The sequence below is a fragment of the Quercus robur genome, chromosome 3, assembly GCF_932294415.1.
Source record: "Quercus robur chromosome 3, dhQueRobu3.1, whole genome shotgun sequence".
Lineage (NCBI taxonomy): Eukaryota > Viridiplantae > Streptophyta > Magnoliopsida > Fagales > Fagaceae > Quercus > Quercus robur.
This window is the reverse complement of record NC_065536.1, coordinates 58,503,059-58,522,568: the sequence shown is the minus strand read 5'-3', so window position 1 is coordinate 58,522,568 and position 19,510 is coordinate 58,503,059. Positions and strand designations below refer to the sequence as shown.

The 19,510-nt window shown below is 34.6% G+C and overlaps 3 protein-coding genes across 7 annotated transcripts; 2 read left to right on the top strand and 1 right to left on the bottom strand.

Annotated features, from left to right (window-relative positions):
• The first annotated feature begins 3,849 nt into the window (after positions 1 to 3,849).
• LOC126718584 (DNA polymerase lambda) lies at positions 3,850 to 10,653 on the top strand. Of its 4 annotated transcripts, none has more exons than XM_050420872.1 (14): positions 3,850 to 4,031; positions 4,340 to 4,477; positions 5,271 to 5,618; positions 5,748 to 5,841; positions 5,931 to 6,061; positions 6,652 to 6,714; positions 7,076 to 7,255; positions 7,357 to 7,410; positions 7,720 to 7,808; positions 8,586 to 8,676; positions 9,004 to 9,093; positions 9,418 to 9,485; positions 10,137 to 10,221; positions 10,303 to 10,653. In XM_050420872.1, the coding sequence occupies exons 1-14, from the start codon at positions 3,921 to 3,923 to the stop codon at positions 10,399 to 10,401; spliced, it is 1,641 nt and encodes a 546-aa protein (XP_050276829.1). In that variant the 5' UTR covers positions 3,850 to 3,920; the 3' UTR covers positions 10,402 to 10,653. The 4 variants fall into 4 exon arrangements, with proteins under 4 accessions (XP_050276829.1, XP_050276828.1, XP_050276827.1 ...); XM_050420869.1 differs by having other exon boundaries at positions 3,852 to 4,031; positions 9,013 to 9,093; XM_050420871.1 differs by lacking the exon at positions 7,076 to 7,255 and having other exon boundaries at positions 3,851 to 4,031.
• Positions 10,654 to 11,625: 972 nt separating this feature from the next.
• On the top strand, positions 11,626 to 14,155 carry LOC126718593 (protein PLASTID REDOX INSENSITIVE 2, chloroplastic-like). Of its 2 annotated transcripts, none has more exons than XM_050420891.1 (3): positions 11,626 to 11,996; positions 12,124 to 12,216; positions 13,726 to 14,155. In XM_050420891.1, the coding sequence occupies exons 1-3, from the start codon at positions 11,721 to 11,723 to the stop codon at positions 13,918 to 13,920; spliced, it is 564 nt and encodes a 187-aa protein (XP_050276848.1). In that variant the 5' UTR covers positions 11,626 to 11,720; the 3' UTR covers positions 13,921 to 14,155. The 2 variants fall into 2 exon arrangements, with proteins under 2 accessions (XP_050276848.1, XP_050276847.1); XM_050420890.1 differs by having other exon boundaries at positions 11,657 to 11,996; positions 12,121 to 12,216.
• Positions 14,156 to 14,784: 629 nt separating this feature from the next.
• Positions 14,785 to 18,280, bottom strand: LOC126718592 (uncharacterized). The gene is made up of 3 exons (XM_050420889.1): positions 17,835 to 18,280; positions 16,515 to 16,682; positions 14,785 to 15,142 (listed from the first exon to the last, which is right to left on the bottom strand). The coding sequence occupies exons 1-3, from the start codon at positions 18,151 to 18,153 to the stop codon at positions 14,931 to 14,933; spliced, it is 699 nt and encodes a 232-aa protein (XP_050276846.1). The 5' UTR covers positions 18,154 to 18,280; the 3' UTR covers positions 14,785 to 14,930.
• Between the last annotated feature and the right edge of the window lie 1,230 nt (positions 18,281 to 19,510).

The following is a 19,510-nucleotide window of genomic DNA, read 5'->3' as shown; positions in this document are numbered from 1 at the left end:
AAATAGCACCCTAAAACTCAAATCAATAACAATAAATAAGTAGAAATTAAATAACAAGCACACACAAAGAACACAAGAATTTACATGGTTCAACAAACTGCCTACCTCCATGGTGACGATGGAGAAATTTCATTATAAAATAGGGAGATACAATAGTGACAAGAACACTCTCAAGAAGCCCAAATCTCAATTATACCCTAGCACTCTCTCACAAAAGAAACAATAAGACTAGAAGCTGATTGCCTCTCTAATTCTCTATTTTCCTATGTGACTGCACTGCTAGGTTATTAGAATATTTGATGCTCTTTTGATTGCCTCACATAACAACATATATATATATATATATATATGTGTGTGTGTGTGTGTGTGTGTGTGTGTGTGTGTGTGTGTTATTAACCAAGTCAGCAAAGGAGTCTTCTTTTACTACTCCTATTCAGTCAAATTTAGGTTTGTCACTAAAATTACTGAAGTGGGCTTGTGTTAAAGCCAAGCCACACATGGGCCCACATCAACAAATCTCCACCTTGGCTTGAATTAACTCAAGCTACACGAGCAAACTCTTCCATCACCTCCACCTTAGCCCTTAAGGGCTTACAAATTGCAAACACTAATCAAGTCCAAGTAGTTCTTGAACTTGTTTGTTGGAATTGGCTTTGGCAACATATCTGGGGCATTCTCTTCCCCTCTCTCTAAGTAATCCTTAGCCACTAACTGTGCCTTGAATTTTTCACCTTCATTTTCTGATAATGCTGTTTTCTTGCGGTATACCCACTTGCAACCAATAGCCTAATTTCTCTTGGACAATTTCATTGATTTCCAACTCTTATTCTTCTATAGTGACCCAGTCTCTTCTACATCCTTATAAAGACGATGGATCTCCACTACTGGTTATAAGAGCAAAGCTAACAATATCTTCAAAGCCATATCTCTGTAGTGCTTTGTGAACTCGCTTCTCTCTACCTTTAGCAAAAGAATAAGGCTATTCTTATTGCTGCTGTGGATCAATATCATTATCATCACCCTCATCACTGGGTGAACTATTTTTGTCAAACTCCATCTCAACAGTTAATTTCTCCTGTGGACTATCATCACATGTCTCTGCTTCATTTTGTCTCAATATAAAGGTTTCATCAAATATGACATCTCTATTGGTCATCGTTTTCTTTGAGATTGGATCCCAAAACCTGGAGCCTTTAACACCTTTTTCATAACCAAGAAATACACATTTTTCTTGACTATGAATCCAATTTAGAACGTTCCCCACTCGACGCATGCACATAAGCTAGACAACCAAAGATTTTTAGACTCAAATAATCAACTGGTCTACCTGACCAAACCTCTTCTAGAATCATGAAATCAATGGCTAATGATGGAGATCTATTAATAATGAAGCTTGTCGTGAAATCAACTGGTCTACCTGACCAAATCTCTTCTTTCCATTCCTCTTTTCCTCTAAATGCTCTTTCAACTCTCTACACTAATTCTTGTAGTGTCATTTCTTGTGACAATAAAAGCACTCTACATCTTTCTTTGCACGTGATCTAGACTGAGATCTGTTCCCGTTGGATCTTGACTCGCTCCTACCCCGATTGCTTGACTTTGACTTTACAATAAGTCCATCAGCCTAAGAACCATCACCATCTTGCTTCATCTTTACATGTGACAAGAGAGCACTAGTCATCTCATCGAGTACTATAGTCTCTTTCCCGTACATCAACATAGTCACTAGATGATCAAAATGTGTAGGAAGCGATGCTAATAAGAGTAACAATTTATCTTCGTCCTCATAATTCACCCCAAAACTTGACAATTGGGTGTTCAACATGTTAAACATGTTGAGATGCTCTAACATATCCAAACCCTCCTTCATATGCAAACTATACAATTGCTTCTTCACGTACAACTTGATTGTCAGATTCTTTCTTATATAAAGACCTTCTAGTTTTTCCCAAACTTCCTTTGCGGTCTTTACTTCTAGGATGTTGTGAATGATCTCATCACCTAGGTTAAGACGAATAGTGTTAGCTGCTTTCTCATCCATCTCTATCCATTCTTCACCCTTCATCATTTCCGGTTTCTTCTTCTTTCTAAGTAAGGCCTTATGAACTCCTTGTTGAATTAGAAGATCCTTCATCCGCCTTTGCCAAAGGGAAAAATTTCCCTTACCACAAAACTTCTTTACGTCTTACTTTGTGCTTGACATCTTTACTATATTCAAAGGATTGAATCCTAACCTTCCTCTGATACCACTTAGCACCCTAAGACTCAAATTAATAACAGTAAATAAGTGGAAATTAAATAACAAGTACACACAAAGAACACAAAAATTTACGTGGTTCGGCAAACTGTCTACCTCTACGGCGACGACAGAGAAATTTCATTATAAAATAAGGAGATAAAATAGTGCACAAGAATACTCTTATGGCCTTTTTGGATAGAGAGGTGAAGGAGGGAGAGTGAAGGGGAGTAGAGTAGAGTTAGCTTAAAATAGACTAATTTTGAGCTAAATCTACTTTACTCTACTCTACTCTCCCTCCCTCTCCCTCAATCGAAACGGGCCATTAAGAAATCCAAATCCTAATTATACCCTAACACTCTCTCACTAAAGAAACACGTGTGTGTTATTAACCAAGTCGGCAAAGGAGTCTTCTTTTACTACTCCTATTTGGTCAAATAAAAGGTTGGGCTTGTCACTAAAATTATCGAAGAGGGCTTGTGTCAAATCCAATCCACACACGGGCCTACATCAACAGTATAAAACACTTAATAGACACACAGTTATGGTCTAATTCAACTTGCCCCCTTTATAGAGGAAACCTTTACACACCTGGGCCGGACTTTACGTAGTTTTTGTTTAAAGGACCCAACGGACGAAGATGGGTTTTCAAGCAATGGGGCAAGTGAGTTTCTTTCTAGTCAAAAACCTGTAGAAAATGCCATTGTTAGTGAAAAGAGGGTATTTTCTATGAGACTTGGCAAATTTAGAAGTGGAGTAGGAGTTGTAGTGGAGAAAGGAGTGGAAGTGGGAAAGAGTAGTAGTTTGGATGCATGAAGAGCTGCAAGTTGCTCTATGTGCCAATGGAGTTGGTGGTAGTATGAGAATTGTGAAAGGGAGAGGTGGACAAAATGGGACTTCCATAATTGATGGGGATGGTGAGGGGAAGAAGATTAACATTACAAGTAAAGTTGTAGTTTTTCTGTTTCTAAGATCTATTAATGGTCCAAGTAGAGTAAAACCGGATTTGAATAAAGAAATGAATACATCATTTATCCCCTAAAGTTTCAATCCATTAATTTGCTCCCCATACGTTAAGATTAGGCATGTTTTTTTTAGAAACATGAAGGTATGGTTTAGATTTACTCCATATTGGCATTTTGTCAATGTGTCATGCCTAATTGTCCGTTAATTGTCAAATTAATAAGTTCACAATATTTTCACAACAAATCATAGATGGTTAGTTGTTATTGGTTTAAATTTGAACTTAGCACTAAGATTACTTTTTTGCCTCAACAATAACAACCAGTAACAACCTGCCACTTAAGATTTGTTGTTAAAATGTTGTGAAAATGTTATGGACATATCATTTCTCAATTAATAATAACAATAAAAAAAAAACTCCAAACATAAAGGGTTTAATATCACAAAATCCCAAAGATAAAAAAGGTGTAAAATCAAAAGAAATACAAATACAGTGGGTGTATTTTTATGCCAATTTGGTATAGTATAGTACTGGAACACTACAATACATTGACATGAGGGGGCAAATAAAAAATTGAAACTTTAAAGAACAAAATAAAAAATTACCCCAAATTTTAGGGTATAATTTGTAATTAGAAAAAATACCATCATTTTCGGTTACCAGTTTCAACTTACAAAAGTCACTTGGATTGTAGGAGAAGAAGCAAAGGGACTGATACCAATGGCGCCAAAGACAACGAAAAACAAAATTATCCCTCAAGACCCAGATGGGATTTTCGCAGGAATGGTTGTTTTCTTAGTCCAACATGGAGTTCAGCCTCGCCGATTACAGGTTCTAACTCCATCTACGTTTGTGCTTTGTTTCTAGTATATTATCAAACAAAACTTAGTTACAGTTCCTAGGTGTTCTACATTAGCTTCTCCAATTATATTCTAACACATACATAACTGCATTTATTTTCATTCTCTTTGAGAAAGTTAACATTAATTTTGTTGTATTGGTCAATGCAAGAATTTTATTGTTAACTAAGGAATTTGTACTTCAGTTTTGCCCATATATCACAAACCCCACCTAGCTACACAATATTTATTTGCATTTGAATCTTTCTGTCTCTCTTTTTTTTTTTGGTATATAAAAAGATTTGGAAGCAGAAACTGGTGCAAATGGGGGCTGCAATAGAAGAGCGCTTATCCAAAAGGGTCACTCATGTATTTGCTATGAACTCAGAAGCTCTTCTCAAACAAGTGGCTACCGAACGATTGGAACGCTTTAAGGGAGTGAGTCTCAGTTCTTGTCTCTCTGTTTGAGCATGATTTTCATTTTGTATGATGGTTTACATATTCCTACATGGTTGCATCATTTAATTTAATATGGTCTTACTTACAAGTTTGACATATAACTTTAAGTCTAATTATATTGCTTAAAATTTTATTACTTCCATTCAGTTTCTTAGTTAGAGTTCTTGATTAATATTTTTACTGAAGGACCAAATTAGCAGCTAAATTTGCTTGCTAAGATTGAAGTTTGAATGCGATTTGCTGTTTGCTTAAGGGGATTTTTTTAATATGGGGCCCACCAAAATATGCTCGAAAGCCCAAAAAACTGGCCTTTTTGTGCTTGCAAAATACACACAAGTGTGCTTAAAATCATAGCAGCTGACAAAGATTGTAATCAAAGTGGTGTACTTATAAAAAAAAAGTGGTGTACAGTGTACTTTACCTCTATGTTATCTTATGTTGGACTCTTGTTAGTTGAGTTTAATGACCCACCTCAATTATGGGAAATCAGTTATGGTCTAAGGAGTTACACTTAAACTACTACATTGCCTACACTAAAATCCTCAGAGGCTATTTTTCAGGAACATAGATTTTGGATATAAAGGACATGTCATGGCAAGACTCTCTAGTTAGGTATAGGCCAAGTTCAACATTCAACTCTGTAGGACTTCTCTATCAAGTAGTTTCTGATAAATTATTTTGACTTGTTTCTTGAGAAAACTTGATAATTTTGTTAGATTAGATTTTTTGTCTTCATATATCATATTCATCTATGTACTACATCTTTTTGCAGAGGGCTCTCCTTTATCAGTGGCTAGAGGACAGCTTGAGATTAGGAGAAAAGGTATCTGAGGATTTGTACAATATTAAAGTGGACCGAGAAGGAGATAACATCCCAGCCAAGTCTTTAGTTCCTAAAGAAGCCAACAAAAACACTACTAGCGACGAAGAACCATCACATAGCAAAAAAATCAGATCCTCTCCTGAAGATTCAAAAAATGTAAATGCAGAAAGCAAGGAAGATGCAAAAAGTAGTGCTCTATATGACGCACTGAGTACTCCTGGAAGTTCTGAGGATTCACCCAGTACTCTAAGCCCAGTGAATACCAGTCCACTGACCCCAGATCCTTCTAATAAGGATGTAAGATGCCAATAATTCAGATATTCTCTGGAACTTTGAATTGGAAATTTTGTAGCCATGGCAATTGTTTTGTGGAATTTAGGCTTTCTTTTCTCTTTGCAACTAAATACTTTTACTATTTTCAATCAGGTTGACACAATGCAAACATCCTTGCCATATAGTCCTCCTGATTTAAACAGGAATATAACCGAGATATTTGGAAAGCTTGTTAACATATATAGAGGTGAGACTAAAATTAATTCTTTATTTTTGGTTGTCTTTTTTCTTTGACCTCTTGGTGATCTGATTCCTTGTGATTATTGCTAATGGAAGCATTGGGTGAAGACCGGAGGTCATTTAGCTACTACAAGGCCATTGCAGTTATTGAGAAGTTGTCCTTTAAAATTGACAGTGCAGACCAGGTCAAAGACCTACCCTCAATTGGGAAGTCACTGCAAGATCATGTAAGTGAACATGCTCATGAGTAGGTGTTTGCATTATTGGCCTAGGTTGTTTACTTGGCTTGTCTTTTAAAGCTTAGTCTTTTATCTCAAGTTGGTCATCACATTAATTCTATACAAATGTTTTTTTTTGATAGGTATGAATTCTATACAAATGTTAAACATTGCACTTCTAAGAATGGTACAGCTGACTAGTTTCTTAGTCAGCTGACCCCTTTTAAGTTTGAATAATAGGGTAGTTTATTATTTGCTTATATGAATGTTGAATATATGATTATGAGTCACCAGGAAATTTTTTTGCTAAGTCATGAGTCTCATCATGATATTGTTACATGCTTAGCTGAATTGTGGTCTGTTATGTAAAATTATCTACATTGTGTGCTTCGAACATTGAAGATTAATGTGGTGAGATATTTAATTCCAATCTTGAAACTCAAAACTTTGTACATTAGTTTTGGATCCTTACACATAAGAGTTACAATCAGAATTTAGAGAAGACTATGTTGTAAGATTATGCACTCTCTGGTGTACAGGATGCTTTAAATTCTATCATCTAAAGTTTATAGATTTTTTTTTTTTGTAATTACTTGCAGATCCAGGAGATAGTAACAACTGGGAAGTTATCCAAGCTGGAGCACTTTGAAAAAGATGAAAAGGTGTTGCAAAGGTCCTCAGTAAAACTAGAATTTACTATCATGAACTGCTAAATGCATCATGAGTTATTTACATTCTTTCTGATTGTTAAGTATCTTCTTCCTTGTTATCACATTTTTGAATAAAATGATTATTCCATTAATTTGGACTTGCTTTCGTGAATCTAGTCTTTGTATGCCAATGATTGAAGATCTTATTCTTTTAATATTTTTTTGAAGTTTTATATTTGGAGTGGGTTTTAAATTGTTTATCCACTTACGCAGTATTGGAGATTATGAATATATATACATATATACAAGCTATATCTGACCATAATTCTTATCTTTTTAATAATCTTTCTTTCAACTGCGTTACCATTTGCAGGTAAGAACAATCACCTTATTTGGCGAAGTTTGGGGTATTGGTCCTGCCACTGCCCTTAAATTATATGAGAAAGGACATCGTACACTAGATGATCTGAAAAATGAGAATTCATTAACAAATTTACAAAGAATTGGGTTAAAATATTTTGATGATATCAAGCAAAGGATTCCACGCCAGGAGGTCTGATATCCATGTTACTTCTTGGAATTTTGCATTGCTAATCTGGAAGGTCTAGATTTACTTCACCTTGGATGTATTTGAAGTTATTTCTGATTCCACAGGTTCAAGAGATGGATCTTCTTCTTCAGAAAGTTGGGGAGGATATTTTGCATGGGGTGAGCACTGTAACTTTTTCTTTGGTGCAAATGCTTTCTGCCCAAACTTTCTTTTAGCAATAGATATGATTTCTTTTTCTCTCTGTGTGTTTAGCATTGTAAATTAGTTGGTTAATATCAGGTGACAATGTTAAATGAATTGATTATATGCGAATTTAATTTGGTTCATCATTGTTATTCAATTAGATGTGGATCGAGATATATTCATTGGCAATCAAATTTCAGGGCAAAAGCATGGTTTATAATTCTAGCATTAATTATGCATATTTGTATATGGGTTATCCTACTATTTTGATGTCTGTCTTGAAGGTGAACATAGTCTGTGGAGGATCATTTAGACGTGGAAAAGCTTCCTGTGGGGATTTAGACATTATAATTACACATCCTGATGGGAGAAGGTACAAAATTATTTCATCTCTTAGTGTGTCACCTTATATTTTGTTTCATTGACAATGTTCACTTGTCTTGATCTTAGAGAAGATCAGTTGCTTTTAGGTAAACTGTTTTCTTCTTTCCTGAATTCAGCTTTGTTCTCTTTATGACATCTCTTTCTTCCCTTGACAGAATGAAATATAAATGTAAATGGTAGAAGAAATATACTTATAAAAAAATTTATCTTCAAATATCCAATGAGTTGTCAAATGGCACCTTTCCCCCCTATAAGAAAAGGGTAGGGGTGAGGTCGTGGGTTTCAAACCCAATGAGTGTATGTGTAAGCTGCCAATAAAAAAAATGTTATGGTCAATTAGTATAAGAAATCCAAGACATTTTTCTACAGACCCTTTTTTTTTAATAAGAACTCAAACATAGACCTTATCTATTTGTTTTTACCTATCAAATAAGTTTTTGATTACCCACCATATATCTGGCTGATCTTGGTTCCAAAGAGTGTAGATTAAATTACTGCATGCCTTCAAATTCCAACAAACAGTTTTTCTACAAACATAAAAGATTCTATGAAAGACATTATTTCTTATGACCTAATTGAATTAACCCTTGATTGCTGCAGATCTTGTCACTTTCTGCCCCAATTCTTTGACATGCCTTTTTTTTTTAATGTTATCATTTTTGTTTTATGTCACCCCTTTACCTGTCTTACATTCTTTTATGACTTATAGTCTTTCTGCTTTGTAAATTCTAACTGTCATATATGTGTTATTACTCTGTACTCACAGTCATAGAGGTTTTTTATCAAAATATGTTGAGCGTTTAAAGGATATGAAGTTCTTAAGAGAGGATTTGATTTTCACTACTCACAGTGAGGAGGTAATATCATTTTTCTTCTGTTTGATTGACCTATCTCTCTCCCTCCCTCTTTGCAGAATGCATGACTCTCTTATTTCTTGTATTCTATGTTATATGTGAGAAGAAGAGATAAATGAAGTTTATAGGTATTTATTTTTTGGATGCTTCCTTTTTTATTTTTGGTCATCTTGTGTAGCATATTTTAAGAACCATTGTTTTACAATAAAACTTGTGAATTTTGAGAGCTATTAGTTTGTTTCTGCAAATTGCATTTTGCAATCATAAGAAATGAGATCCTCGTGATTGTCAGACTTGCTGTAATATGCCCACATTAACTTTATGCAAAAGTTTGCACAGGGTACTGATTCTGGTGTTGACACTTACTTTGGTCTATGCACATATCCTGGGTGTGAGCTGCGGCACCGCATAGATTTGAAGGTACTTGATTGTTTCCTTAATTTCAGACAAAATACCAGAAGGAACAATGTGGGAGAAGAACCCCTCTTCCAATCCTTTTTTCATGCTTGAAACCACGCCCCCACCACCCCTCCCCCACCCACGCAAAAAAAATGCGTTACTTCTAACAGGGAGGGAAAAAGAAGGCGGCCAGTCTTTTCTGGTTAATTCTCTTAGTTGACTATCTGTTCACATATACACAGCCACCTTTGGTTGTACACAGCTTTTAATTGTTATACGTAGAATTGCAGAAATGTATATGATTGATTTCGTGATACTTTTAATGCATATATTACATTTTTGTAGGTATACCCAAGGGATATATATGCATTTGGACTTATAGCTTGGACAGGGAATGATGTGTTAAATAGGAGGTATAATCTCCTTACTGACTATTGAATTCTGTAGTTTCTTAAATATTCTACCTTATGAAGCATTTGCCTAATGAAAACAAAAGAAGTTCACAGAATGTATGTCTGATCCCTCTGCATAAGATATTGTAGGCTTAAAAAAAAACGTGTCAGCTGTGCCAAATGTTGTATATTTGCAAATGAACAAAGGATGAGGATGATGCATCTATCAAAAATATTTAATATTGGAAAGAGTGTAGTGCTGTTGTTGAATAACATGTCTAGCAATTGTTGTATAAGTTTCTAAGTAATATGCTATATTGCTATAAACAGAATTTGCTGAACTAACATCTTTTGGAAAGCAGTAGATTAAATTAGGGGGAAAAAAACAACTAGCTTTTTTGATAGTACTGACAATTATTGCTACCAACAGAATGGTGTTGAGTCTTCCAGAACCATTCCTTGTACCTACTTTTCTCTCATACCAAATTGATTCACTTTCTATACGTACTCCATATTTTGCATCAATTTTAGAATGTCTTCATTATGCTTGGGAAATATTTATGACAAATAGACTTATGGATCAATCAAGAAAGTTTTTTTTTTTTTTAAAGAAATTCAAAACCACCCAAAGTTGAGTAAAAGTTTTACGATTTACTTGATACTTGGGTGTAGGTTGAGATTGCTGGCAGAATCTAAAGGATTCAGGCTTGATGATACAGGGCTGTTTCCAGCTACTCATGGTTCAGGCGGTAAACGGGTAATGAGTTTATATGAGTTTGTTGTACTTTCACTTGTTTACATGGTTCATCTAGCTTTAGCATGCATTGTTCAATTGCAGGGAACAAGAGCTAGTGCAAGTTTGAAATTTAACACGGAGAAAGAGGTGTTTGACTTCCTGGGATTTCCTTGGCTTGAACCACACGAAAGGAATCTGTGAGCTGTGAATAGTTTGTATAAGCATGCTGTACATAAGAGTTACCATGCTTGGTTTTGCATCATTCTTCCCTCACTCTTTGTTGCTGAGAGTTTTTTGGCATGCTTTCCTTGTAAATTATGATATAGCAACAGGTTAGAAATAGAGGGATTTTTCTTTGGCATGCTAGCCTTTTAAGCCATGTAATTCAAACAAAGGGGTCCAAGTAAAAACAGTGATGCCACCACAGGGTTGAGCTTTCGCTTTGGTCCTCAATTTCCGCTGCATTATAATTTTTTTTAGCACTAGAAATATACGGCAAGGAAAGGATTAGAGGGAACTGGGAAGAAAGGATGAGGGTGAATAACAAGAAAAGAAGAAACCATCCATGTGATATGATAATGAATCAGTGGTTAGATAGCCAACTTGCCTTGGGTGGCACTAGTGTGGCATTGGGTTAAGAATTCTGATGCCTAAGGTAGTGATGATCTAACCAAAAAAAATAGTTTTAGGAGGTATTATGCACTTAAATTCAACTACATTATGTGGGCTTAGAAAATTCAAGCGTGGTTAAATCCAAACTGTATAATCTATATACTTTATTTGTTGGATATTTATTTTTCTGAACAAATGAATTCATTAAGCATAGACAAAGAGGGTAACGAGGAGATGGTTGGAAGCTCCCATTCATCACAAGAGGTCACATGCATCATAAGAGGCAACCCAAAGTTGCTAAGTTATGAGCTACAAAATTAAATTCTTGCCAACATAGAAAAAATCTGTCCACAAAAAGGGGCTAACCTTATTAGTGTAGTCTAATATTATTATTAATATTTACCTAAAGTCATGAGTGAATCCTGTTGTGTGGGTTTTAGTTAACTTTGTATATCAGAATTATATCAGTCCTATTTAAATAAATAAATAAATATATATATATATATATATTAAAAATTGATTAATATCATGGTTCAATAATAAAAGAGGATTTATTATCATGAAGTATAACATGTGGTTTAATTAGTAAAATCTTTTATCGTTGAATTACACTTATATAACCCCCCAAAAAAAAAAAAAATCAATCAATAGCTATCATGCCATAATAATACTAAAAAACAATCATGGAACAATACTTTTTAGATTTTAAATCAAAAATCTTGTCCTTCCATGTTACTATTTTACCATTCCGAACTTAAACACAAAAGCCACAAACGAGGGGCTGAATCTGTAAAATGCTATGGTAATAGTAAGTAGCAACTGGTATAAGTACGTTATAAAAGTTTTAAAACCTCCCTTATTAGCAGCAGGGTTTATCTGGATAGACCACAGAGAGTAGACAGAAGAGAATGGCTTTGAGAATAGGCACAGCTCCTTCAACTTGTCACTCATCCTTCCCTTTCTTTTCTTCTTCTTCTTCTTCTTCCTCTTCTTCTTCATCTCCATACAGTAGCTCAACTGGTTTTGGGTACATATGTTCCTATCCATACCCTTCTTCTTCTTCTTCTTCGTTAACCAAAAAACCACAAAGCTTGCCACTCTCGCTCTCCTCCTCTTTCACAAACCATATTTGCAAAGCAGCCGAGTATAAATTTCCAGACCCAATTCCTGAATTCGCTGATTCAGTAAGTCTCTTTTCCATTTTACGTGTATAACGTTGTGTTAAACCATTTTATACTGTTAATACTTACTATTATTTAAGTTTGGTTGCTACTTTTTATTTTTTTATATTATTAAAATTGGGTTCAGGAGACAAAAAAATTTAAGACCCATCTCCACAAGAAGTTTGTTAAGAATGAAATATATGGAGACTCAGCTGAAGAAGTTGTTGAAATCTGCACTGAGGTACTCTCAATTTCCCTGCATAAAATTTACATTTTGCTTGTTATGGCATTTTTATGGGTTAAGGTCAAGTTGTACCAAATTTTTGTGCTGCTCAACTGCATGTTCGACTCCGTAAAGATTAATGCCAAGGACACAATATTTTTCACAATTGTTAACATGGTTTGTTATAATTGGAACAATGTCACTTTAACATAGGGCTAGCACTGACATCAATTTTATCATGTCCAATGATAACTGGCTATGTCAGCAGTTGTTTTGTTACATGTAATACACAATTCGTTGTCATAAAACATTAGTTTTAATGCTATCTTTGTTGTACAAGAAAATCAATATCTTGGGGTTCACTAGAAAAGTAGTTGCTATGGAAAAGTAATTTCTAATTTTAGGTTTTCTTTGGTATTTGGCAGAAAATTATTCATAGTGCTTATCCTACATTGTTGTAAATAAAGCTTTGTTGAGTTAATGTAACAAATTTCTTGGTTTGAGTAGCAGTGTTGCAATGTACAAATTACAATGCCACTTTGTGTAGGACCTGGACTATATGTAACAGGCCTGTTGGCTAGCAAGACATCATTGCATTTGATTGCATTGGCATTTAATTTATCATGTAGAAGAGACCCAATTATATGTGATCTTCCTTAGGGTGACAGTAGATGGAGAGATCACTTTTGTTGATACTGATCCAGTGATCCTAAAAGTATCCTTGCCTTCCTGAATTTCATAGTACTGAATGCCCCTATATATCCTTGCTCTCTAGTATAAATAACAGCTAGAAATAGGTACCACTTATTGCCGTTAATTTGATTTGTTGGTTTCTGAACTGCTTCACAAGCAAGCCACTATAGCCTGCTTTAGAAACACCCAACAAAATTTCAGGAAACTCTCTTGACCCTGATTTGTTTACCAGTAGAATTTGTAGCCTTTGTGTGTTGTCTTCTACAAATTGACTGGTGTTATCTTGACTAGACCTGTAAAATGTTGAAGGGATATGCAGAGACTCCTATAGTCGAATAGTAATAATTTTAATGTTGTAAAAGAAGAAGAAAAAAAAGGGGGGGTCCAGTTACTCACTGGATGTATCAATAAAATGCATCCAATCAGTTGTATTCTGTTGTTGAATGGTGAAATCTTAAATAATGTAAACGTTATTGTTTACACTTCTTTGAAAAAAGAGATTGATCAAATGGGTTTGGGGGGGTACCTAGGACACCGACTTTTTCCAAACCACTCATTATGGCAAAATGTCTCCTACTCAACAAATTGTGGAAATTTTATTCTGTATTCTTCTAGAATTTTGTAGGTATAATTTTGCTCTGAATCTTTCAAGTGTCATACTTTTGTCTGACCTAAAAAATAGAAATATTGAGCCTCTAATTTTGTAACCTATTTTGTTGCAAATGTATGTTTGATTGTCTATTTATCTGAATCTTTGCTGATGAACTTGTTCAGTTGATGTGTGGAAGTACACTGGTACTTAAACTATGTTGCCTGTGATAATATTTTTAACAGATATTCAAAAACTTTTTACACACTCATTATGGTGGTCCTGGAACACTATTGGTCCTTCCATTTATTGACATGGCTGATACTATAAATGAGCGGGGATTGCCGGGAGGATCACAGGCTGCACGTACTGCAGTCAAATGGGCACAAAAACATGTTGACAAGGACTGGAATGAATGGACTGGTGGTGATAGTGATTAAGCTGAATGCCTCTTGCTGGCATGAGTATTATCTCCCTAGTATTGTCAATGTGTGTTGTAAGAGCTATTCATTAATTTTGAATTTTTGATATGTACGGCATTTCCTTATGACAAATGAAATTCGAGTAGGTTTTGGGGTGTTACTAGTTGTAGGGAAAGCATAAGCTTGAAAGTGTATCATTAAGTGTAAAACTAATAGCATTTTAGATCAACAGAAGCTATTCAATTTCAGTGAACCCCTCCTTTCCTTCGGCTAAAAAGGTGTGACTGCTTGTGTTTCTTTAAAAACCAAAAGTGCAATGCAAACTTGCCATGTTTTCAATGGAGCAAACCACACGCAAAATTATTGCCCATCCTAGAATCAAGAATTCAGCAAACTTGATTCAGATCCTGCATTTCTATGATCAAATTTTGTTGAAATTTTAAAATTTCTTGCATCTAGAGCTTAAGACAATCTTGTGCATTGGTATTTCTCAGTACTTGAAAGAGATCACAACTAGCAACACAGTTTTAGGCAATTGTATGTTTTTGAAGTTATGTTTTACTAGAATTTCCTGAGTCAAGTAATCAAGTAACCAACACTGTTTCAGCAAAACAGCTATGGATTTACCTTGTTCTTAGAGCAGGAAGGTTTATGCTGATAGGTGTTCAGCAGTTCACTGATAAATCAGTTTGCATCAAGTTATTTCCATTGTACAATTATACAGACTCTTCAGGCTATAACAGCTGGCATTATTAAGTTTTAAATATTCAACGGCTGACTGCATTCTAATTACTGGTGCTCCAAACCAGGCAGCTTGAATTTAGTCAGTGCAATCAATCTAGAGGGCCAAAGAAAACACGATCATTTTTAAAAACTGTATAATTGACAGAATAGTGCGTGTTGAATATTATTGCAGTAGTATCTTATCATCGGGTAACAAAACTCATTGTTTGGACAAAAATAGGCTTGGCTAATTAGCAACTGGCATGTACAAGCAAAACATGGGTGATGGCTAGTTACAAATCTGATCAACTCCGGTCCATCATTTCTTCCCTATCAATGAAACGTTCAAGCAACTCTTTCTCTTTCAAAACTAAACAATCTTCACTCTTCCCGAACCAATTATAGCGTCGCTTGGCAATGTAATCGTAGACAGGATCCCTAAGCGGAGTTGGAACTACCAAGAGTGCGCTTAAGGCAGAGTATGGTAGCGGCAAATATGACATAACTTTCAAGGCAGCTGCAGAATCACATCACAACAAAAGTTAAGACCTTGGCACTTGGCAATAATAATGTTAAAATGTAGATTATAGGAGTAGGAGAAGCAGCCTGGTCAAAGAAAAGCAATAGTAACTGACATGATATGCATTCACATGTCTGTAAGCACAACAATCTGCACAAACATTCATAAGTTTGTCCTCTAATGGATGTTCCAATTTTGATACACATGCATTGAAAGTTGAAACCACAAAATTCTCTTAAGTCACTAAAACTTGAAACTGAAATTCAGTAACAGAAGAAATTCATTTTGGAACTTATGCAGCATAAAGTTTCTAGTTACAAATATGTAATGGGATCGGCTGTTATAAGGAAAATAAGCAAGAATCTAATAGCTTTTAAATAAAACTGTTTCATCAACTGAATCTTCCAAGATAAAGTGCAAGCAGTGTTCAATTACACTTCTTTCACTCTCATAATTTGGCCAAAGATCAAACCAGCAGTAGTGTTAATCAACCCAGATTTGCAGCAAAGTAATCCAAAGGATACAGATTTAAAAGGACAGTAAGGATGCCAAGGATATTTAGCCAGACCCAAGTACTTGGTAAAAAAACATTCATTCCTGAAAAGAATTATGCATTACCAATCTAGACAATACTATTTAATAGGCACAGGGTGTAAAAAATTAAATAACACTGTCCCTGGGAGTTAAATCTAACTCAAGTTTTGGGAGAATCACTGTAAACTGTTTCCACCATTATATTTAAAATAAGTATTCTGTACCCTGATAAAAGCTATCATTTATATATGAGCGGATCTTAGAGTAATCATCAGTAGTCAATGAAAATCAAGTTGATTTTCAAATCCATAACTAGGATAATTGATAAAGAGCCCCCCAAAAAAAAACTTCACCATGTTGACTTTGAGCTGCATTTATATGGTGGTTTCTATCATCCTCACAGTCGAGGGATGGAAAGGGAAGACACTAGGAGAACAAGTGGGAGGGGATAGCCAGTGATCCAATAACTTCCACAATTTAAACCAATAGAGTTCTATTGAACAAACATATGCATAGAAGAGTAGATAATGCAAGAAAGAGTTATGATAGGCATTCTCCAACAACATTAAGAAAACTTCTTCCCTCCTTTAATCAAATACTATTTAGCAAGGAGAACATAGATCCACTGCAATCTATATTCTGCAGACTGATATGTTTAGATAGCTTGCAGCTACAAGGTAAGTACAGATGAATCAAAATTTTAAGCAGTCAAGATGGAGAAATCCTTAAAAAACTAAGTCTAACCAAATGTGAAGGAACACTTTTAGATAAAGCTTTTCATTAAAAACTAATACATTTAGTTGAAAAGTAATACAAAGCTGATGAGGTTTCTAACCAGTTGATGCTTGGTGATACAAGCCAGGGCCTTCAACAAACAAAAAGCGACGGAGAACATCCTCTCGTTCAAGACCACACAATCGCAAGTATGGTTCAGCAGCCTTTGACTGAACGCAACAATACCTGATTTTCTTATACTTGTCTGCTTGAATCACCCATTTCACCCCTGTAAACATAAAATATCTAATTTTAAATCACTACATTAGATACCAGAAGCTACAATCCAAGCAATCATTGCAGTAATGCAAAAAGCATCTCAAAAACCAGCATCAAAATTCATTAACAAATGAACCTAAACAAAATGTGACTACTCTCTGGGTTTTGAAAAAGAGACAAGGTCTTGAAGAAAGTAACAAGAAAGAACATTAAGGATCATTATGGTTTTGAATTATTGTTTTGCTTGAAGCATTAGAATGTAAGTAACAAAACTATTAACAATTTATTTTGTTGCCAAATTGATGTAGGTCATGTGACTTTTCAGATACCCATTACTAAATATCAAGCTATCAATCCATACCTACGACCTAACATCCTTGTTTTTCATTAGCTTTTACAGAGTTATGAATGGTAGGATTGCAAAATAGAGCCTAATCAAACATCACATACATTTGCCATTTGTGATTCGATTCCTATCAAAACAACAAAACTCATATCCAATTTATTGCCAAAAAAAAAAAAAAAAAAATGAAGACACTAAAAGTTCATGATCCTCAATAAAAAAAATAAAAAATAGACATAATCTTAGCTATCAAACATTAAAACAATGGGGGTCATTTGAAATGTGCACTTTAAACTAAATATTCTTGCAACCCGACACATCGATTTGAGACCAAATTTCCATGCCCATGCCACCATAAAAAAATAAAATTAGTAAACTAATTGGGGTGGCATTGCAAATCAACAGGACATTAGTTCACTCCACCTCTACCACCCAACCAACCCACTAAACTTTGCCTAATTTTGGCACTAAATTGGAACAATGGGATAGGATAGACATTGTCAATCAATCTCAAATTCAAACTGTTAATTATAAACCTTTTCACAGTTTAAAGTTTTGTTTCAGCATATTTTCAAGCTTAAAGTTTCAATTTTTTTTTTTATTGGTTCTTAAAAAATAAAAAATAAAAAAAGTTTCATTTTTTAGGTGCAACTGTGCAAGTGTAACCGTACTTTTAAACAGTTTAATTTTTTTTTTTTAATAAATAAATGAATATAAGCTAATCCAAACATGGGTTTTTCACATAACAGTGAACAAAATTTTTTTAAAAATAAATAAAGCCTTAATAAGAGAAACACTCTGAAAAAACAAGTAAAGTACCTCCGTGACAAAGGTGGCAGACACCGTCATAGACGAGGACACGTGGCTGAAGGAGAGTGGGTTCCACCGCGGTCTTCTCCGTGTTCGAGAACACCACCTCTTCTTCTTCATCTTCATCGACATCGGCCGCGTCAGGTACAGCGTCCGAAACGACGTCGGACGGTATTGCTGCTGCTTTTGCTGTTGTCGTTGTAGTTGTTGCGGTTAAGGTTGAAGAAATGGAGCGATTGTAAAAGGAGGAAGGTGTTTTTGACTTAGTTGTTAATAATAAGTTTCGAACAACACCTCGCGTCAACGTTGTCATGTTGTTCCTCATCATTTAAATTTTGGCTTCTTCTTTCTTTCTTTCTTTTCTGATCTCTCAAATTTTGGGTTCTGATTTTGAGAGATTGGTGCATTTCTTGATGCGCAAGTCCTGCAGGGACCGCAATTACAGTTTACAATAGGAAAGGGTCCCAAAACAAATATTTTGGTGAAATTAGTTTTTACTATTTTAAATTATACCATTATTACATTTTACCTTTTAAAATTTAGAGTATACGTTTTATGCTCTAAATTATGATTCTTATTACATTTTTACATCTCAACACCAAGTTTGCTGTTAGTACAAAATGAAATTAATGGTATTCTATCAACAACAAAAAATAAATAACAGTATAGTTTAGGTAAATGTGGCAATTTTTATCCAAATTCATTAACTCACACATGATCCACTTGATTTAGATAAGTCTTAACCCAACCTAATTAGGTATTTGAGTTAAATGGAGAAGAGCCAAATGGGTAATTCAATTAAATGAACCTTAATGGGTAAACCAGTTGCCACTTTCTCCACTTCTTGCATCTAACATAAAATTTTCTCCTTCATTTTCTTGCACATTTTCTCAACTACCAAACGGGACAAAATATAAACCATTTTCTCTCTCTTTAACTCTGTCTTGTAGAACACGCCACAAAACCTCACTCACTCACATAAAAAGAAGGAAATCATAGAATGAAAATCAGAGGCAACATCATTGGACTATGATTTGGATTCCATGGAGTCAAAAATCGAACTCCATGGTGTCAAAACCGTGGATCTCATCCACTTGAATCCACTTACCAATCTATAATTACTCTTTTTTTTTTTTTTTTAAATTAATCCTATGTTTGGTTGCCAAAAAAAAGTTAGGGGAAAGGGAAAAATAGCTAGGTTAGGTTTAGTTTGGCATTGTGTATTTGCTATTTTGCTTTGTTTTAGGGAACAACTTGTTTTAAAAAAAAAAATCTGGGAAAATTTGAATTAGTTTTTTATTGAAAATTTTATGTGATTTGCACATTTTAGATCAAGATGGATAGACTTGAGAATGATTCCTCAATTCTTATATTTAATTTATATTTTTTTTACTTATCCTCTATTTGGTTGCCAAGAAAAGTTAGGAGTAAAGAAAATTTGCAAGTTAGATTCAGTTTCGGTGTTCTTATTTTTGTTCTCTTAGCTCTAATTGTTTTAAGGGAAAGGTAAATTAGTTTTTCCAAGAAATAAAAAACTCAAATGATTTGCATAGTATGGGTGAGAACAAGTGAAAATTTTGATAATTGGTTAAATGGGTGGGTTGCACATTAAATCGGTTGGGTGGGTAATGGATATTTAAAATTTTTTAAAATGGATAATAAATGGTTAAAAGGGTACCACCCTT